Source organism: Homarus americanus, unplaced genomic scaffold (assembly GCF_018991925.1).
Source record: "Homarus americanus isolate GMGI-L3 unplaced genomic scaffold, GMGI_Hamer_2.0 scaffold29216, whole genome shotgun sequence".
Lineage (NCBI taxonomy): Eukaryota > Metazoa > Arthropoda > Malacostraca > Decapoda > Nephropidae > Homarus > Homarus americanus.
In genome coordinates, this window is record NW_024733415.1 from 12,945 (window position 1) to 32,500 (window position 19,556).

Genomic DNA, 19,556 nt, shown 5'->3' on the forward strand with positions numbered 1-19,556 from the left:
CTCTTCTCTACTACATAACCCGGAAACATTATCTCTTCTCTTATGCATAACCCTCATTGGTTCCTATCTTCTACAAAATCACTGGTTCTTCTCTTCTACATAACCCTGAAACACTGATCCCTCTCGACTACATAACCTCTGCAAAATAGTCTACATCCCCGCCCACACCAGCGTTCACTCCGAGATGCATTTATCAGGCCCCGCGTTCTAAACTACTCACAGCAGTCACAGATAAACACGAATTATTCACCTCCATCGCCTCGTGCAGCCACCCTGAGTCTCAACAGGAGGTCCATAACTGAGCCTCTCGCCAGTTTACCGAGGTTTACGTATAATTGAGAGCCTCCTTCCTACCCCAATTCTTCTTTCTATCCCCTTCTTCCTCCTCCTCCTCCTCCCACCACGTATTACTAACCCTGCTTCCTCCTCTTCTTACTACCTCTTGCTCCCCTCGCTTCCTCCTCCTACTTTCTCTTCCTTCCTACCTCCGTATCTCTTCTTGCTTCCTTTACATTCTTCTTCTTCTACTTGGCACACTTCACCTTCCCGGAACTTGTGACAGCGGCCTCAAATACCAGAGTGTCATGCTCCCCCCACTAAAAAAGAGGAGGTGGAGCAGAGATGAGGAAGAGGAAGGGAAAGCAGAAAAGGAAGAGGTCGAGGAGAGGGGTGAGGAGGTGGAGGAGAGAGATAAGGAGGGGGAGGAGGAAGGGAAGCAGAGGAGGTGGGGGAGAAAGATGAGGAGGAAGAGCGGGGAAGCAGAAGAGGGGGAGGAGGTTGATGAGATAGATGAGAAGAAGAAGGGAAGCAGAAGAGGAAAAGAAGAAGCATGAGATGAGGAGGACAGGAAGAAGAAGCACACCACACGACAGGAGAGAGAGAGAGTGAGAAGTGGTGGTGGAGGAGAAGCAGAGAAGGAGGATGAGGAAAGAATCTAAACGAAGAGGAGAATATGAAGAAACAATAAGATGAAAAGGAGTAAGAGTATAATGATAAAGACGAAGAACAAGAGGGTGAATAAGTACAACACGAAAGAAGAAGAAAACACAAAGGCGATTACACACTCTCTCTCATTGTGCAATAAATATAAGTAAGTTTTTCAGTGGTTTTGTTTACTATGTTTATCTGGTGGATTATTTATATACGTCCTTCTCCTCCTCTTCTCCCTTATCATTGCTTCCCATGTCTATCCCTTCCTCCTACCCCTCCCTCTCACTCTTCTACTACCTCATTCTCCCTCTCCCCTTCACTCCCAATACTTCACTCTCACGTCCGTATGTTAAAAAAAGTAAATTTAGGGCCCCACTTGACACCCCATCGAAGGTGTGATGGGTAAGTCACCTAATTTTAATAGTCATCAGGAGTAAGGGTGAGGTTGGTAGCCCTGCTTCACCTTTCCTCGCTGCTCGGAGTAAGTTATATTATACAGAAGGAGCGTTGCTAGAAGAGCCAAAGGGCGCCCTGGTCAATAAAAGCCATGACTTGGGTTGATATCTAAGAAGAGAGAGGTTTGGGAAGAGGTGATGGAGGTCTTAAGCTCAGCCGGTAGTGTGACCTCCTAGACGCCAACAGTAGCTCCGGAAGACATGGGAGCAGACAAAGGACAAGTATATATTAACGTATTATTTACATTTACCGTACGTTCAAATTATGGTTGTCTGATATCAGTTCACCGATGTTGGCTGGTCCTTAACCCCCTGGATTTGTTATATTCTTATGGGATTAATTGCTTGGCCACCATCCTTTTGTGTATACAGTAAACAGTACTCACTCACAATACTCGTGTGTATTGTTTTGTGATGTGTGTGTGTGTGTGTGTGTTTGTTTTACATGTGAGCATCTGTTTTGTGTATGTACGTTTTTGTGCTGTGTGTGGATGTACATTTTTGTGGTGTGTGTGTGTGTGTGTGTGTGTTTCTTCGGTCTCTTGTGTGTATAGGAAGGTATAACAAGGCCACTTAGGATCATCTCGTCATCAGCGCTTGTTATTGTATCGTTACCAAGATCAAAGGTTAGGAAGGCTCTCTCTCTCTCTCTCTCTCTCTCTCTCTCTCTCTCTCTCTCTCTCTCTCTCTCTGTGTGTGCGTGCGTGTGTGTGTGTGCGCGCGCTAGGTCACCCACTCACATCTTGCAAGGGTTTAAAACAATTTACGATCTGGCCCTGCTTCTTAAGGTAAGGTCAGGTCAGGTCAGGTCAGATATCTTCTTGGTCGTTAATGAACCGATATCGTTACGTTATCCTCGGCCTTTACTCTATATTTCTTTCGTTTAACTTTTATCTCTTTATCTCATGTTTTAATCCACTCTGATGGTAAAAGGTTTCGTGGCGGATACAACCATGGCTCTGACGTCTGTTGTCTGCGCCATAACCAAAGCTATATTAAGGGTCGAATATATTTTTGTTTCTGTATCTTTTTTGTAATTTATTTTTTATCTTTATTTATTTTTATTTGTCGTAATAATCAAGCGAGGACTTGATTCCAGGCCCAACTCTTGTTTATTCCAGGCCCAACTCTTGTTTATTCCAGGGTCAGTGTGTTTATTCCAGGCCCAGGACTTGTTTATTCAATGGCCAGCTGTATTCATTTGTCATTATTGACTTAATACTCAAAACACAGACTTAGGAACGGAAGCATTAACCCCCTACGTAACACCGAAAGTAAAACATACGTAACAAAACATATTTCACGTTCAATATAATACAAAAAAAGTGAATTACCTTATCATCACATACATATCTATTTAGCCCCTCCCCCCCTTCCCCCCCCCCATTCTCGAAAAATAAAAGTCTACTATAAAAGGTTAAACAGATGTGGCCACCAGCTGACTCTCACCTCCCCCCTCCATCACCCGCCCAAGTGACCCCTCTCTCAGTTACTCACCATGGCATTCCTGACGGTGACAAAGATGCTGTTGACGTCTCCATCCTCCTCCTGGATGTGCAGTGTCTCTAACATTAGGCCGTGAGGGTTGATGAGGTTCACCATATTGCCCACGTGACCCAGGGCGTAGTAGGTCAGGGCGAACCTGACCTCTCCTCCCAGGGACTCGTCAATGTTGAAGGTGCCCTGAGAGATGCTCATGATGCCGCCCGGGAACTCCTGTGGGAAGTGAAGATGGTAGAGTTAGTTCAGGAGTTTCACATTTTATTTTTTTTATTTTTTATTTTTTTAGGTTAAGAAGGTGGTTATTAAATGAGTGTAGGGAAAAAATATGTGGTATTGTGTTGTATTTCGTGCGACCCCTCACACCTCCCTCTCACCCCTCTCATCCCCCACACCTCTTCTTATCCCCCCACACCTCTCTCATCCCCCACACCTCCCTCTCATCCCCACACCTCCCTCTCATTCCCCACCCTCATCCCCCACACCTCCCTCATCCCCACACCTCCCTCTCATCCCCCACACCCCCTCACCCCCACCTCCTCTCACCCCCCCACGCCTCCTCTCATCCCCACACCTCTCATCCCCACACCTCTCACCCCCCACCTCCCTCTCATCCCCACACCTCCCTCTCATCCCCCACACCTCTCTCCACCCCGCCCTCTCTCTCACCCCACACGCCTCCCTCTCATCCCCCACCTCTCCTCATCCCCCACACCTCCCTCATCCCCACACCTCTCTCTCACCCCACACCCTCCCCTCATCCCCCCACGCCTCCCTCTCATCCCCCCCCTCCCTCTCATCCCCCACACCCTCTCATCCCCACATCCCTCATCCCACACCTCTCTCTCACCCCCCACGCCTCCCTCCTCATCCCCTACACGTCACCCAACGTTATTTGGTGTCCGTATCAGCAGTGGCCGCCTCCCTACCTGGTTCATACATATCTATATTAGGGAGTTACGGCAGGACAAGACCCAAGACCCTCCATACCAAGACAGGTGTACTCTCTCTCTCTCTCTCTCTCTCTCTCTCTCTCAAGTCTCACTACAAATCATCTTTTTTTCACTTAATATAATCACTCACTCCAATTACTTTTATCTTCGCTCTTCCTTCAGCTTTCACACTAATACATCCTTTTAATTTCCTTCCTTAGTTCCTTTTCACTCGTCCATTTTATTACATGCTCCTCTAGGCCTTAACAAGCTTTTATCCTAACACCACGAGTAGTAAGGCTTCAAGTGATGTCACAGATCAGCTGACGGTTTGTTATGACTCTTAGGCTGACGTCACTGATCAGCTGACGGATTGTTATGGCTCTCGGAATGAATCGGCACTGACTGGCTGCAATGTGGTAATGCCTCTTCACTAAGTTCCTGATCCAAGGTGTTTCAGTAACGTTGTGTTGTGTAGTCAGACATGGAGAGGACAGTTCAGGTTGGATATTTACTGATAATACTAGGACAATATATTAGCTATATGCTAGACTCACGTGAAGATTAGGCACCCCAGCTTACTTCACGTGATGATTAAATACCCAAACTAAACTAAACCAAACCAAACCTAACCTAACCTAACCTAACCGCTTTCGGTCTTTAATCGCACGTGAAATAAACTGTGTTGCCTAATTTTCACATGATCGATTTACTGTATAAAGTGAAAATCATTAACTGTTTCAGGTATAAAGGTTTAAGAGTATTGTGATAGGAAGGTTCCCCATACAGGCCAACGCGTGGTGTGTGAATGTTGCTCTAATTACAACACACTTGAGCGTCAATGGGTGTTGGTTGGCACAATTATCTCAGAGCCTCGGGTAGGAGCTGGGTGGAGAAGCGGCCATAATGTATATTTACTTACCCCTGACCTTTGCTGTTTTTAGTCGTACAATAGTTCTATAATTTCTCCCTGGATTATCACAAGCTTTACTGTGTAGCAGAGTAAACGATGTATTGAAAGTCCTCCTAATTTTATTTTTTTTCCAAGCTATTTGTTTTGTGGTTATAATAAAGTAATGTATATATTTCTATTTTCATTTAGGAGAAACACGAGCAATTCTCTTTACTTCTAATAAATGTAAAAATCTCTTAAGGTCAAAGTTGCAACAGGTGAATGAATAATTGGAGGAGCAAGGTGTAAAGATTATCTCACTCCTCTCTGACCTTCTCTCACTCCTCACTCTTCTCGCCTTTTATCTTATTTTCTCGGTATAAATATCTGTCTCTTACCTGAATAATCTAATGTATTATGAGTTAAAAAAAAATCCAACTTGTTCTATTTTACTAACATTATCTAAGTTACAATCTTCTGCAAGCTGTCCTTCTTAACCAGTCTTATATGATAAAAGCTACATTATTCTGCAGCCTAAAGTCTAATCTTGTTTACATTATAGTCTTTCTCAACCTGTTATATCTGCCCAGAATAATTTCACAGTTGTATATGTTAAAAAAAAGTAGTTGTTGTGTTCCCCTGAGGAGCATGAGGGACCCGCCCTTCTCCACACACTATGTAAACAAATCCACCTGTGAACTGTAACGTCATGGCAACCTGTAGTTAAACAAAACATTCCTTCAGTGAGAGACTCGGGTTTTGGCTTTTATAAAGCTGGATGGCTAACGGAATAAACACACTAAAATACCTAACAGCTTGGACTGTAATTACACACGTGACTATATTAAATACGTAACAGGACTTCACTGCATTACCCCCATGGTGCTCTGCTCTTCATCCATCCCTTACAATTAACTCCTGCTCTCGCTCTCTCGCACGACCAAGTATTTTTTCCACACTTCTACAAAGACTTCAATACAACACTCATCCTCCCCCCATTTTTTTCACCGACCCGGCAAGTCCTATTGTCCACCTGCCAACATATTGTCGTGTGAGTGCTTAAAATCTGCAATTTCCTCCACCTTTATTTTTTTCTCAGCATTTTTTTTTTTCGCTGTAGCAACACTCTGATCCCCCTGTGCTTCCTCCTGCCCCCCAGTATATGCATTGAGGAAATTAAAAGCGAAGATAGCTTGAGGAAAGTCGAGTGTTATGAACAGAGGGCTTATGATGGTTAATTCCTGGAGCACAATGACATTAAGCATCCCCGTAAGTACTCCGAGGGGCAAGTCATCATATTCAAGGGGCAAAGTTATCGTATTCAAGGGGCTAAGTCCTCATAATCAAGGGGTAGGATCATCGTACTCAAGGGACTGACAACGTAATTCAATGGGTTTAATTTTTGTACTCAGGGTGTAAAATCATTGTACTCAAGGGGTTAAGTTAACGTACTCAAGGGGATAACATAGCTTAATTAATCAATGAACTAATACATTGTACTTTGGGGATGATATCGAACTGAAAGAGATAATGACGCAAGGAGGGTGAGGGGGGGAGGTGAGGGGTGTGGGGGAAGTGAAGTGAGGTGGTGAGGTAAGAGGGTGTGAAGGGGAGGTGAGGGGTGTGGGGGAAGTGAAGTGAGGTGGTGAGGTAAGAGGGTGTGAAGGGGAGGTGAGGGGTGTGGGGAAGTGAAGTGAGGTGGTGAGGTGGTGAGGTAAGAGGGTGTGAAGGGGAGGTGAGGTTGAAGATGTAAGAGGTAGGGGGTGAAGGTGTAAAGAGGCAAGTGAGGGATGGGTGTAAGAGGGTGTAAGGATAGTTGAAGGAGTGAGGGATAGGTGAGAGGAAGTACTGTATATGGGCAGAGGGAAGGCCAGGTTGAGAGAGAGAGAGAGAGAGAGAGAGAGAGAGAGAATTATGAGTGACCAGACGCAGTTGTATTCCGTCGGTCACATTCCAATGTTTTCCTCAGTGTCGACAACATGGCGGCTTCTTTCCCCAACAATCGACTAACAATATGGAACACTAATCGAACACATGATATATCCTGTTCTCTACCCTCATACTGCCAGTCTACCTTCACACTCCACTCCCCTCTTCCCTCACACTTACTCCTTCCATCACACTCCACTCTTCCCCTCACACTCCTCTCCTCCCCTCACACTTTCCCTCCTTCTCTCACACTCCCTTCCTCCCTTACCCTCACACTCCCTTCCTCCCTTACCCTCACACTCCCTTCCTCCCTTACCCTCACACTCCCTTCCTCCCTTACCCTCAACCCCCCCCCAAAGTGATTTCCTCTCCTCTTCCCGTTGCTCAGGTGTTTTATTAAAAGTGCAGTTAATTGTTTTCATATTCTATTGTTTGTTTTGATTTTGTTTAATTATTGACAGTGCATTGTTTGTATTTAAGTAATTGTTTTGTTTTATGTAGTGTCTGCTTCTGGAATACCAACAATAATAATAATAACAACTACTACTACTAGTAATAATAATAAAAATAAAAATAATAATAATAATAATAACAATAATAATAATAATAATAATAACAACATATATTACTTTTCAAATACTAGTAATTAATTGAAAATACAAATAGTTACTATAAAAGTAACTCTAATTAAAATTAGCCCCCGTGTGTAATAAAAATTGGTGACTAATTAAACATAAATAAATAAATTAATTACCATAACCACACAGGAGGTCACCACTCATTGCCATCGATTACCAAAGAGATTTAAAATGTATAAACGTCGAACCCAATCCTAACCAGTCCGGGGCGAGGATCTGGTACACGTGAGGACTTTATATTGAACCTAACAATGAGTTGGTTCAGGTGTGTTGTATTTTAGCTGTATATTAATGTACGCGAATAATGCAGGTACTGTATGTATTTTTGGATCTCCATACATTATAAATTACCGTAGTGCAAAGCATGGTAATAACTGTTTGATCTATCAGTAATTTTAATCATCAGCGTTTCTACCACGATTCCTGTGTTGTTGTGGTGGTGGTGGTGTAGTGGGGGTGGTTGTGAAGTGTGGTGTTGAGTAGTGTAGTTGGGTGGTGGTAGTGTGCAGTGGTATTGGGTTGTAGGAGTGTATAATGGTATTGTTTTGTAGTGGTAGTGGTGTTGGATGGTGATGGTACTGTAGTGTTGTGTAGTGGTAGTGGTGTTGGGTTGTGGTAGTGTGTAATATTACGGTTGTTGGATTAGTGAGCTTGTGTGGTGACGGTAATGTCCAGGTGCTGGTGGTAGTTACGGTAGTAACACTCCCCCTCCTCTACCCTTCACCCCCACCGTGTTCAGTCCACACATGCTGTGCCAGTCAGCCAGCGGCAGACTCCTAAATGATACGAGGAATTTGTGATTCCAATCAACTTTGTTATGCAGTTTGAGTTCGCAGACCCAAAGGCTGCAACACCATGTAACAAACTCAGGTAAAACTATCCTTTGAGTCCGGACTTCCTGACCTGATTATATGTGCCAGAATGATGCCACTCTGTGTATTGTATACTGTGTGGGGAGTGAGGGTGTGGTGTGGGGAGTGAGGGTGAAGTGTGGGGAGTGAGGGTGTGGTGTGGGGAGTGAGGGTGTAGTGTATTGTGTAAGGAGTGAGGGTGTGGTAGGCGAGTGGCGAGTGGTAGTAACAAGGTGGGATACAGAAGGAGGGGTGGCGAGGGCGTGACTGGCGATATGATGGAACGATGACGAAGTGTTAGGGCGAGGGTCATGATAAGGAAGAGTGGGGCGGGGGGGAAAGGGAGAGGAGGAACGCTGAGAGGGGAAGGAAAGGAAAGGAAGTGTTTGTGGCCCTTCACTTAAAGTTCAGAGGTTGAGGAGAGAGGGGGTAAGAGGAGGAGGAGGAGGAGGAGGAGGCCCGGAGTCAAAACAACATCACCACAAGTCACCCCTCGTACCTGTGACCTTCAAGGAGCCAACAGGTGTAACAAATAATAATAATATAATACAAACTGATGACTATTACAACACATCGAATTAAAATCATGTCATACCCGTGGATATGTATGTACAGTATATGTGTCTCTCCATATGTATTTATGTATGTGTGTTTTAATAAATTAGACATACAATTAGTCTATAACACATATTCGTCAATACCCACTCTCTCATGCCCACTCCTTTCCAAACCTCCCTTAATCCCTTCCTCTTTTCTCTCTTCCACCGACCCCTTTCCCCCACCTCCTCCACCCACCTCCTCTACCCACCCACCTTTTTATGGACGAGGAGGGGAAGTTGCTCAGCGTCGGGGATGAAGAGTCTCAGAGCGGCGTAGAGAGCGTCCATCAGACACACCATCATGGATACTTTGCTGTCACTGCCGATCCCTTCGTCCAGCACGGCGAACGACTGTGTTCCTGTGGGGGTGAGAGGTCAGGTCAGGTCAAGTTAGGTGATAATAAAAAGGTCAGTTTAACATATTAAGTTTGATTTATAAGGCCAGGTGAGCATACAAGGTCAGCTTAATACTATAGACTGTACAGAAGGTCAGTTTAATACCAAGATAGTTACACAGGGTCTGCTTAATATTGTGTCAGCTTCATTCAGGTGGTTAAGTGTCAAATCAAAGAAACTAAGCATAATTTAGGAAATTAAGCTTAGGTGGTTAGGTTAATTTAGGTTAGGTTAAGTTACATTAAGTTTAGTTAAGTTAGGTCAGGTTAAGTTAAGCTGACTGAAAACAAAAATTAAGATCACTGTAAGTTCATCTTATTTCTCAAATGACATCAAAACTAAGACTAAATTTACTTAATATACGAAATACTATACGCAGTGAATACCTCAACACCTGATCTTAACTTCAACCAATCATTACGTTTCCCTCCCTCAATAACCACCAGTAATATTAAGCAACATTGTGATGTAACGATTGAGTACCAACAAGCAACAAAGTTTAACGTGGTGTAACGATTGAATACCGACAACCAACAAAGTTTAACGTGATGTAACGATTGAATACCGACAATCAACAAAGTTTAACGTGATGTAACGATTGAATACCGACAACCAACAAAGTTTAACGTTATGTAACGATTGAATACCGACAATCAACAAAGTTTAACGTGATGTAACGATTGAATACCGACAATCAACAAAGTTTAACGTGATGTAACGATTGAATACCGACAACCAACAAAGTTTAACGTGATGTAACGATTGAATACCGACAACCAACAAAGTTTAACGTGATGTAACGATTGAATACCGACAACCAACAAAGTTTAACGTGATGTAACGATTGAATACCAACAAGTAAAACTTTAACCTGATTTATCTTATGACCTCTCACCCCACCTGTCACTAATACGTAAAAAAACTGTAATGTCACCATGTACAGAAAACACCCACCAGGTATATTCATTTTATTATCTAGAGTAGAAATTACGAGAACATATATAATGAAGTGGTTAATTAACATTCTGTGAGAGACATCTGATTTCTATTGTCAGGAAATGTTCGCCCGTGGGATGACAGTGATTTCTGTTTCTTGAGTACGATGGCTGCCTAGAGTACGATGGTAGTCTAGAGTGCGATGCGAACGTCTCGAGTACAATGACAACCCAGAGTACGATGGCAGTCCAGAGTACGATGCTAACCCCTCAAGTACGATGACAACCCAGAGTACGATGGCAGCCCAGAGTACGATGGCAGCCCAGCGTGCGATGACAACCCCCTGAGTACGACGACGCCCTTTGAGTACGATGCTAACCCCTTGAGTACGATGACAACCCCCTGAGTACGATAACACCTTAAGTATAATATCAACTCACTCATTGAACTTGGTCATCGTACTCAAGATGTTAAATCATCGTAATCATTGGGTGAAAGTGCGTACCTTACCTAGTGGGCAATTTTATCGTACTCAGGGGTTAGCATCGTAATCAAAGGGTTGTAATCATATTTAAGGTGTTGTAATTGTACTCAAGGGGGGGTTGAAATAACTTACTCGGTGAGCATCGTACTCAAGGGATTGGCATCGTACTCAAGGGGTTGTCATCGTATTTAAGGTGTTGTAATTGTACTCAAGGGGGGGTAAAAATACCTCACTGAATGGGCTCTTTCATCATACTCAAAGGAATGGCATCGTACTCAGTATTTACATTGTACTCATGAGGCTTATGATACCTTACTCAGTGGAGGTATATTTTATCCGATATCGTACTCAGAAGGTTAAGCGTGTCTGTGTGTTGACATCAGATACAAACTCACTGAAAGCTTTTTGTTACAGAATAGACTATTTCACACAACAATTCTGACAGTTCACGTAAACATTAACTGATACGTGCTGATTACTGAATGACAACACTATTTGATATTTTGTTTGCTGACATTTAAAGACCCAGTGTTAACCGTGTTGCCAGCTGGAACATTAGCCAGAGTTGCCAGGTGCGGTAAAAGTCAGTGTTGCCAACTGAGATAGGGAGGCAAATCAGTGTTACCTGTCGAAACAAATCAATGCTGCCAGTTGTGACTAATCGGTGTTGCCAGATGCAGTTAGGACATAAGTCACACACACACATTGCCAGTATTTATCAGTCAATTGATCCATAGCAATTTGACAATATGAGGACCTCCTCTACATCACACTGCTTGGTGAGCTTTCTGGATTTTCTGCACAAAAACTTGCAGAAACGTAAGACATCACTGGCCGTTGCCCTTGTGGACTTCAGGAAGGCCTTTGACCTTGTTGATCACTGCACTGTTATCAACAAGGCTATTGCACTAGGGCTGCCCACCAACCTGGTCTCATGGGTCACTGATTTCTTGAGTGGACGTCGCCAAGCAGTGAGGTATCAGGGCTTGGTCTCTACATTCTAACACCTCACCTGCGGTGTTCCCCAGGGGACCAAGATGGGACCACTGTGCTTCCTCATACTGATCAACGACGCTCTATCGGACACTCCTCACAGGGGGAAGTACGTGGATGACTGCACTGTGGGGGTTTCAGTGGACAACACCGCACCAGACTACTCATCGCTCCAAGGCACCCTGGACAGGCTACAGGCATGGACTACGGAGAACAAGGTCACCATCAACCACACCAAAACCGTAGTCATGCATATCAATACCGCCATCACTCCAGTGCAAGCTCCAGCAGTCACAGTGGGTGCCCATCCTCTCCAGCTGGTGCAGTCTGCCAAACTCCTGGGTGTAACTATAGACAACAAACTTGACTGGAAGGCCCATGTAAATAACACAGTCAAGGCAGCCTCGTATCGTCTCTACATGCTACGAAGACTTAGGTCACTTGGGACACCCACGCCAGAGCTGAGGACCATCTACAACGCCTTTATTCTCCCCAAACTAACGTATGCGTCACCAGCCTGGTCGTCTTCTCTCAACTCCACCCAACAACGTTAGCTAGAGAAGGTACAGAAAAGGGCCTGCAGAATCATGCTCGGCGCAGAATACTCCGGCTACACCAACGCTCTCTCCATCCTGGAAATGCCATCCCTCAGTGACCTCCACCACCAAGTACTGGAAAGGTTTGGCCGTGGACTACTGCACCACCCTCGCCATCGCCACCTCCTGCCGCCCCCCACCCAACTCGCGCAGTCCGCCACTACAACAAAATTCAGCCCATAAGAGCCCACGCCGATAGATATAAGAACAGCATCATCCCATCTATTGTTAAAATAATAAACAACTCCTGATTTATGTACTGCACAGCCCTGTAAATGTATTCAATGCATATTATATCATTATGTCTAAATTAAATGTAAGTCTGTATATTTTCAGCCACCGGCTGCAACTCTATTAATAAACCGTTTATTATTATAATTTATTATTATTACACACACACACACACACCACCACCACCAGTTGAAGCACAAATCAGTGTTGCCAGCTGATTAATGGAAAACAACCACGGGGCCACAATTTCCAGCATTAGTGATGGTAACGCTGAACCCCCTGACTTCCAAATGCCAGCTCTTCACGGCTGACGTTAGCGCCTGACTGACTTTCATGATGTTAGTGCCTACCAAAGTCGGGTGCGTTGAGAACAGTTCAGGAGTCGGGTGCGTTGAGAGCACGATATAAAGTCGGGTGCGTTGAGAACAGTATATAGATAGACTCGGGTGCGTTGAGAACAGTATATAGAGTCGGGTGCGTTGAGAACAGTATATAGAGTCGGGTGCGTTGAGAACACTATATAGAGTCGGGTGCGTTGAGAACAGTATATAGAGTCGGGTGCGTTGAGAACACTGTATAGAGTCGGGTGCGTTGAGAACAGTATATAGAGTCGGGTGCGTTGAGAACAGTATATAGAGTCGGGTGCGTTGAGAACACTATATAGAGTCGGGTGCGTTGAGAACACTATATAGAGTCGGGTGCGTTGAGAACACTATATATAGAGTCGGGTGCGTTGTGAGCAGAAAAACAAATGCTTCTACCAATGTATTCTTTAAGTCATCACCCCCCGTAGAACACTATTATAATCACTATTAGTACAGTTAGTTACAGCTTTTACAGTTAGTTGGTTACAGTTAGTTATGGTTACAGTTATTTACAGGTACAGTTAGTGATAATTATAATTAGTTATAAGTACAGTTAGTTACAGCTACAGCTAGTTATCATTACAGTTAGTTATAGTTACAGTTAGTTACAGCTCCAGTTAGTTATCATTACAGTTAGTTACAGTTATTTATAACTACAGTTAGTTATCATTACACTCAGTTCCACCTACAATTAGTTATAGCTACAGTTAGTTATTACTACAGTTAGTTATCATTACACTCAGTTACACCTACAGTTAGTTATAGCTACAGTTAGTTATTACTACAGTTAGTTATCATTACACTCAGTTACACCTACAGTTAGTTATTACTACAGTAAGTTATAGTTACAATTAGTCATCATTATAGTTAGTTACATCTACAGTTAAGTGTTGACATTTACAGGGAGACAAGAGGACAGTCACCGGGGCCTCTCAGTTACTGGGGATTACCTTCTGCAATTAGTTCTGAACGAAGCTCACACAGTATTTTACCTCTCCATACTACTTTGTCAACCTTGTTTAACACGTGAGGGCTTGTTTGTAATCATGATCACCTTGTTAATGTCAAATGTTCATTCAGTTGTTTCTTAAAGGGTTTCCGAGTATACAGTATATATGGTGCTGATTAATCTCTCTCTCTCTCTCTCTCTCTCTCTCTCTCTCTCTCTCTCTATATATATATATATATATATATATATATATATATATATATATATATATATATATATATATATATATATAAAGCATATTCTTAAGCTAGCGTAAGAAGTAAAGCAACAATATTATTAATACTTATAATAATAATAGTAAACAGGCAATAACCAAATGGTCACATTCGTTGTACATGAGGTCAATGTACAGTGAGAGTAGTATATACGAGTACATAATTATAACTCTTCCTATCTAGTTAAGGCAGCAATTTACTACTCTCACCACCTGTTCCTGTATACCTGATTGGCTAAATTAAGTGGGCACCTTTTCATAACATCCATATTATAGTATTAATTCTCTGCCCACCCTACGAGGATTACTTTACCTGTACTATATAGCGAAATGTGTACGGGATTTGTATCTATATTTCTAAATAGTCATCGACTTGGAGACTGAATAACTGCTGCTATTATTTTGCCGTTGTGGAGGGGGGGGGGTGAGGGAGGACGCCAACCAACTCTATCCTCCTCCTCTTACACAAACACACACACACCTGCCGTCCAGTCAGTACTAAATTGCCAATTTTCTCACTGCAGGTAAGTTAAGCTCCTAACTGCAGTGCTCCACACACACACACACTTACAAATGTGATCGGTTAGTACAGCCTACAAAATCTCTCTCTCTCCCAATGTACAGTACAGTGTGTCGGCGTAGATAAACGAGTACACAGTTGATGTACACGCCGGCGACACTTCAGGTTTTCAGTGAACTTCCTTGTTAAGTCTTAATGATCAACCTCCGCCCACCTTGTTCCTTTATTACTGGCCGCCTCACACCCGGGTACATTCGAGGGAAGATTGGCAGATGAAATATTCTCACACCCGGACACCAACCATCACGGTGACTGGTAGACCTGGTGATACACGAGTATGTTGGCTGGGAGGAGGAGGAAGTTGGTCTCCAGGTCAGGTCAGGTTCTGGTCTGGTCTGGTCTGCCCGTCACAACAACATCGGGGAAGACGAAAATATACACAAAAATTTATCTGTATTATTATATGTGGAACCTCGAGGGTTAGCCTTTTGAAATTCTATAAATATATGATGTCTGTAAAGAATTTTTATGAAAGTAGATTGAATTTTGCGAAGGATCTTGTACGTGAATACTGGTATATCTAATATCAAGGAGGATGCTGGCCCCCAGGAGCACAATAAAATGGTTAGTTTGTGACATTAATCCTTCTAGTACAATGATAATTCCTCGAATATGCCTCAACCAATACGTGGACCTGTTCTCTTCAGTACTATAATAGTGTACTAAGGGGTGAAGCCATCGTCAGAGGTTCATATCTTACCGGGATATTTTGCCGGAAATCCTTGTAAGAATTCAGAATATTTTTTTTTAAGTGAACAAAGACTCTCTGTTCCTTCACCTCCGAGTCACCCAGTGTCTGTACCGCCTGCCTGACCTTTGGGAGCAACACCAGTAAATCACAACACATCTGACGTCTACTTCCAGCTGTGAGGACTCAGGAACATCATGGCCCAAACATCTCACTCGGGTGTTGTAGGTAGTGACTCCCTCAAGCAGTGGCACTATGATGTGATACAGCCTGTAAGACCTCAGAGAGCTGACGCTGACCGAGTATGTGGGGCAGCCAGAATCATGGTTAGATATTTAGAAATGTATGAAAAATAACACATTTGTATACATTGTGCAGGTCGATGATCAGCCACTCTCAACCAACGCATATGTGTGTCATCTTAGCCAATCCCACCATCTTACCCATTATATCTTCAAACATCAAACGCTCCCACACAGTTGGTCGTATCTGGCTAATGACGCTGAGTGTTCCGGAGTGCACGAATTGTAGGGAATACGCAGATGAGGATGACTTGATTATATTGTTTGTAAACGTCTATCACGAAGGAACGAGGTTTGGTGTATATCGCCCGCCCTCAACACTCCGGGATCCACATTTAGTGGTACTGTACTAGACCCGTGTGTTGTGTATCAAGGCTGCCGGCGACGCAATACTAAACTTCATGCCTAAATTTACATTTGAGAATGTTAACAGTATTCCCCCAAGTAGAATCCTTAATTCCGATGTACTTGCACTACAAGATCAGTGCAATTGCATTAGTTCAAGACTGAGGAGTTGCAAGATTGTGCGTTGGTAGTCCTTGGTGCTGGGGGTGTCAGGTCGGGTCTTGGTGCAACCGAGGTGAGGGAAGTGGGGCGTATTAAGTGAGGGAGGTGGGGCGTCTGAAATGAGGGAAGAGGCCGTCTGAACATGATAACAAAGCGGGAGATACGAGTAGCGGAAGAGGCAGTGGGGTGATGAGGGGGTGACTGGGTTGTCTTGTCTCACGAAGGCTGGGGTTCACTTAACGGCAGAGGTGATGCTTTTATTCGCCTCCAGAAGACTCTATACTCCCCCTCCTCCTTCAGAAGACTCTATACCCCCTTCCTCCTTCAGAAGACTCTATACTCCCCCTCCTCCTTCAGAAGACTCTATACCCCCTTCCTCCTTCAGAAGACTCTATACCCCCCTCCTCCTTCAGAAGACTCTATACCCCCTTCCTCCTTCAGAAGACTCTATACTCCTTCCTCCTCCTTCAGATGACCCTCTCACACTCCTCTAGAGGACGACACACCCGGCAATCAACACAAGTTCCTCTCCTCTCTTATTGAACACTGGTTTTAAATCTACTAACCACGAGATTGACAAAGTTGACACACACACACACACACACACACACACACACACACACACACACACACACACACACACACACACACACACACACACACACACACACACACACACCACACAAACACACACACACACACAAAACCCACCATATATATCCTTCATTCTGGTCGTATATTTGCCTGAACCAATCAGCTGGAGTACTCGGTTCTAGGTGAGAGGGATGGAGAGGGGTAGGTGAGAGGGAAGAAGGGACAGACAACATCACGTCCAGAATATAAAGCGTAAATAATGTATCCGTACGATTCAACAGGCGGCCATACACAGACCCCTCCTTCCCTACCTACCTACCTACCTACCTACCTACCTACCTACCTACCTACCTACCTACCTACCTACCTACCTACCTACCATCCCGGGTTTAAATGCTAATGGGCTTGTCTGTTAGTAGTAGTAGTAGTAGTAGTGGTAGTGGTGCAGTATAGTGACGTGTAGCGGTAATGGTGGTGTAGTATAGTAATGGTAGTCGTGGTGGTAGTAGTCATATATATAGTAGTATTGGTAGTCATATTGTAATGGTGGTAGTAATTGTAGTAGTATCGGTAATAATTGAAATAATGTGAGGTGTATATTATAACGAATTGTGAAGAATAAGACGAATCACGAATCAAACGAAAGAATCACAAACAGTTTAGTCAATTTCAGAAAACATGAATCATTAAGAATTTGAAACTTCCTTCCTAACATGTATTGATGGTGTCAGTCTCTCATTTACTTCACTTCCAGAGAATTACTTTATAAGTTTGTATTCTGTAAGTGTTAGGATGGTTTATTGTTCTAAGTAAAACCTCTTATAAGCATCAAAAGGTTTAAGTTTCCGAGTAAAATCGCATACTCAACTTAAAAGCCTTGGTGACATCAGAGAGAAGGATTAATCTTGCGTCGGGGTTTAAGGGTTTAATCCAGAACGATGGTTTAATAGTTTAACATAAAACAGAAGATTCATTCCAGACTCAGAATTAATTATATTATTTTTCACCATTCAGTAATCTGCCGGCAAGAACGTGAGACCTGTTGAAATACTCTCAGAAATATATACGATACATCACGGCGCTGGAGGGAGCGTTAACGACACACAAACACACACACATACATACATACATACATACATATATACATACATACATACATACATACATACATACATACACACACACACACATACATACACACACACACACATACATACATACATACATACATACATACATACATACATACATACACACATACATACATACATACATACATACATACATAGATACACACACATACATACATACATACATACATACATACACACACATACATACATAAATACATACATACACACACACATACATACATAAATACATACATACATACATACATACATACACACACACATACATACATACATACATACACACACACACACACACACACATCTACCAACAGGAAAAATTCTTTAGCTTACCACACGTAATATACATTCAAGTAATTCTATCGCGTTATACTTCCCTCCCACACCTGTCCCTCACCCCTCCCTCCCTCACTCACCTCCCTCCCTCATACACCACTCTAACACACACTTTCCTCACTCCCTCCCTCACACTGTCACACCTCATACACCCCCTCCTCACGTTCAGAGTTTCTTATCTTGACTTTACTTAAGCAAGAACAAACAAGGGCGGGGCGGGCGGGCAAGGGGCGGGGACGTGACGGGCAAGGGGCAAGTGGGGTGGGGTAAGAAGCATGCCTCGGTCTGACTATCTTACTCCCTGCCAGTTAAAGTTTATAAAATTATTAACATATCTCGTCGAGGACGTGGATAATCTCTAAGCTCTCATGCCGAGTATAGCGCGGGCTGTGTGATAAGCTGTAGTGGTGGGTGAAGGAGAGTTGGTGGTGGTGCTGGTGAAGGAGAGCTGGTGGTGCTGGGAGAGTTGGTGGTGGTGAGGTGGTGGTGGTGGTGGTGGTGGTGGTGAGGGAGAGGTGGTGGGGGTGCTGGGTGAAGGAGAGTTGGTGGTGGTGCTGGTGGAGGGAGAGTTGGTGGTGTGCCAGGAAGGAGAGTTGGTGGTGGTGCTGGAGAGTTGGTGGTGGTGTTGGTGGAGGGAGACAGGTAAAGCAGAAGGAAGAGTTGGTGGTGGTGAGGGGAGTTGTGGTGGTGGAGGAGAGCGGTGGTGGTGGGAGGAGAGTTGGCTGTAGGAGGGAAAGGTGGTGGTGGAGGAGAGTTGGTGGTGGAGGGAAAGTTGGTGGGGGTGATGGTGGTGAAGGAGGGAGAGTTGGTGGTGGTGGTGGAGGGAGAGTTGGTGGTGGTGGTAGTAGTAGCAGTATTGGTAGTGATGGTGGTGGTGGGAGAGGAGATGATGATGAAGATGATAATAATGATGATGATGATGATGAAGATGATGATGCCTGTAGATTAATGATAGAAAATGGACAAATATACAGGACTGATCTATACAACGAAAAAATAATAACAAATAAACAAATATTCAATACAATATGAAAAAAAATATTTATTCCGCTCAAACACTTTTTATATATTTAGTAAAATATTCTAAATAGCGGAATTCCTGTATGTGAGTTTAGTAACATTCTAAATACCGGAATTCCTTTATAAATGTTAAGTAACAGAATAAAAATACCAGAAAGTCCTTTAAATAAGTCAAATAAAAGGTCTTCAAACATCGGACAAAACTTTTAGGTGTGTACAAAAAAAAAATCACAGGAATAAAAAAAATCTATAGAGACATTGAAGTGGTATGTTGAGATCTGTGTTGGTCTGTCACTATCACCACCAACTTACACCATCACTTTTATTCCCCTCACCATCATCACAACCCCCGCCCCCTTCCATTAACTAGAATAAACCACTACTACCATCATAACCCATAATTACTACTATCATTACTACAACAATAT

The 19,556-nt window shown here is 43.4% G+C and overlaps 1 protein-coding gene across 1 annotated transcript in view; it reads right to left on the reverse strand.

The window, feature by feature from the left end:
• Positions 1-2,882: 2,882 nt before the first annotated feature.
• Positions 2,883-19,556, reverse strand: part of LOC121869808 (calcium-activated chloride channel regulator 1-like) — a gene marked incomplete at its 3' end in the record, with an annotated part of 206,955 nt that continues 190,281 nt past the window's right edge. The window contains exons 8-9 of the mRNA XM_042371386.1: positions 8,940-9,085; positions 2,883-3,101 (exon numbers count right to left, since the gene is read on the reverse strand). Coding sequence (XP_042227320.1) covers positions 2,883-3,101; positions 8,940-9,085 — 365 coding nt within the window. The remainder of the gene's footprint in view (positions 3,102-8,939; positions 9,086-19,556) is intronic.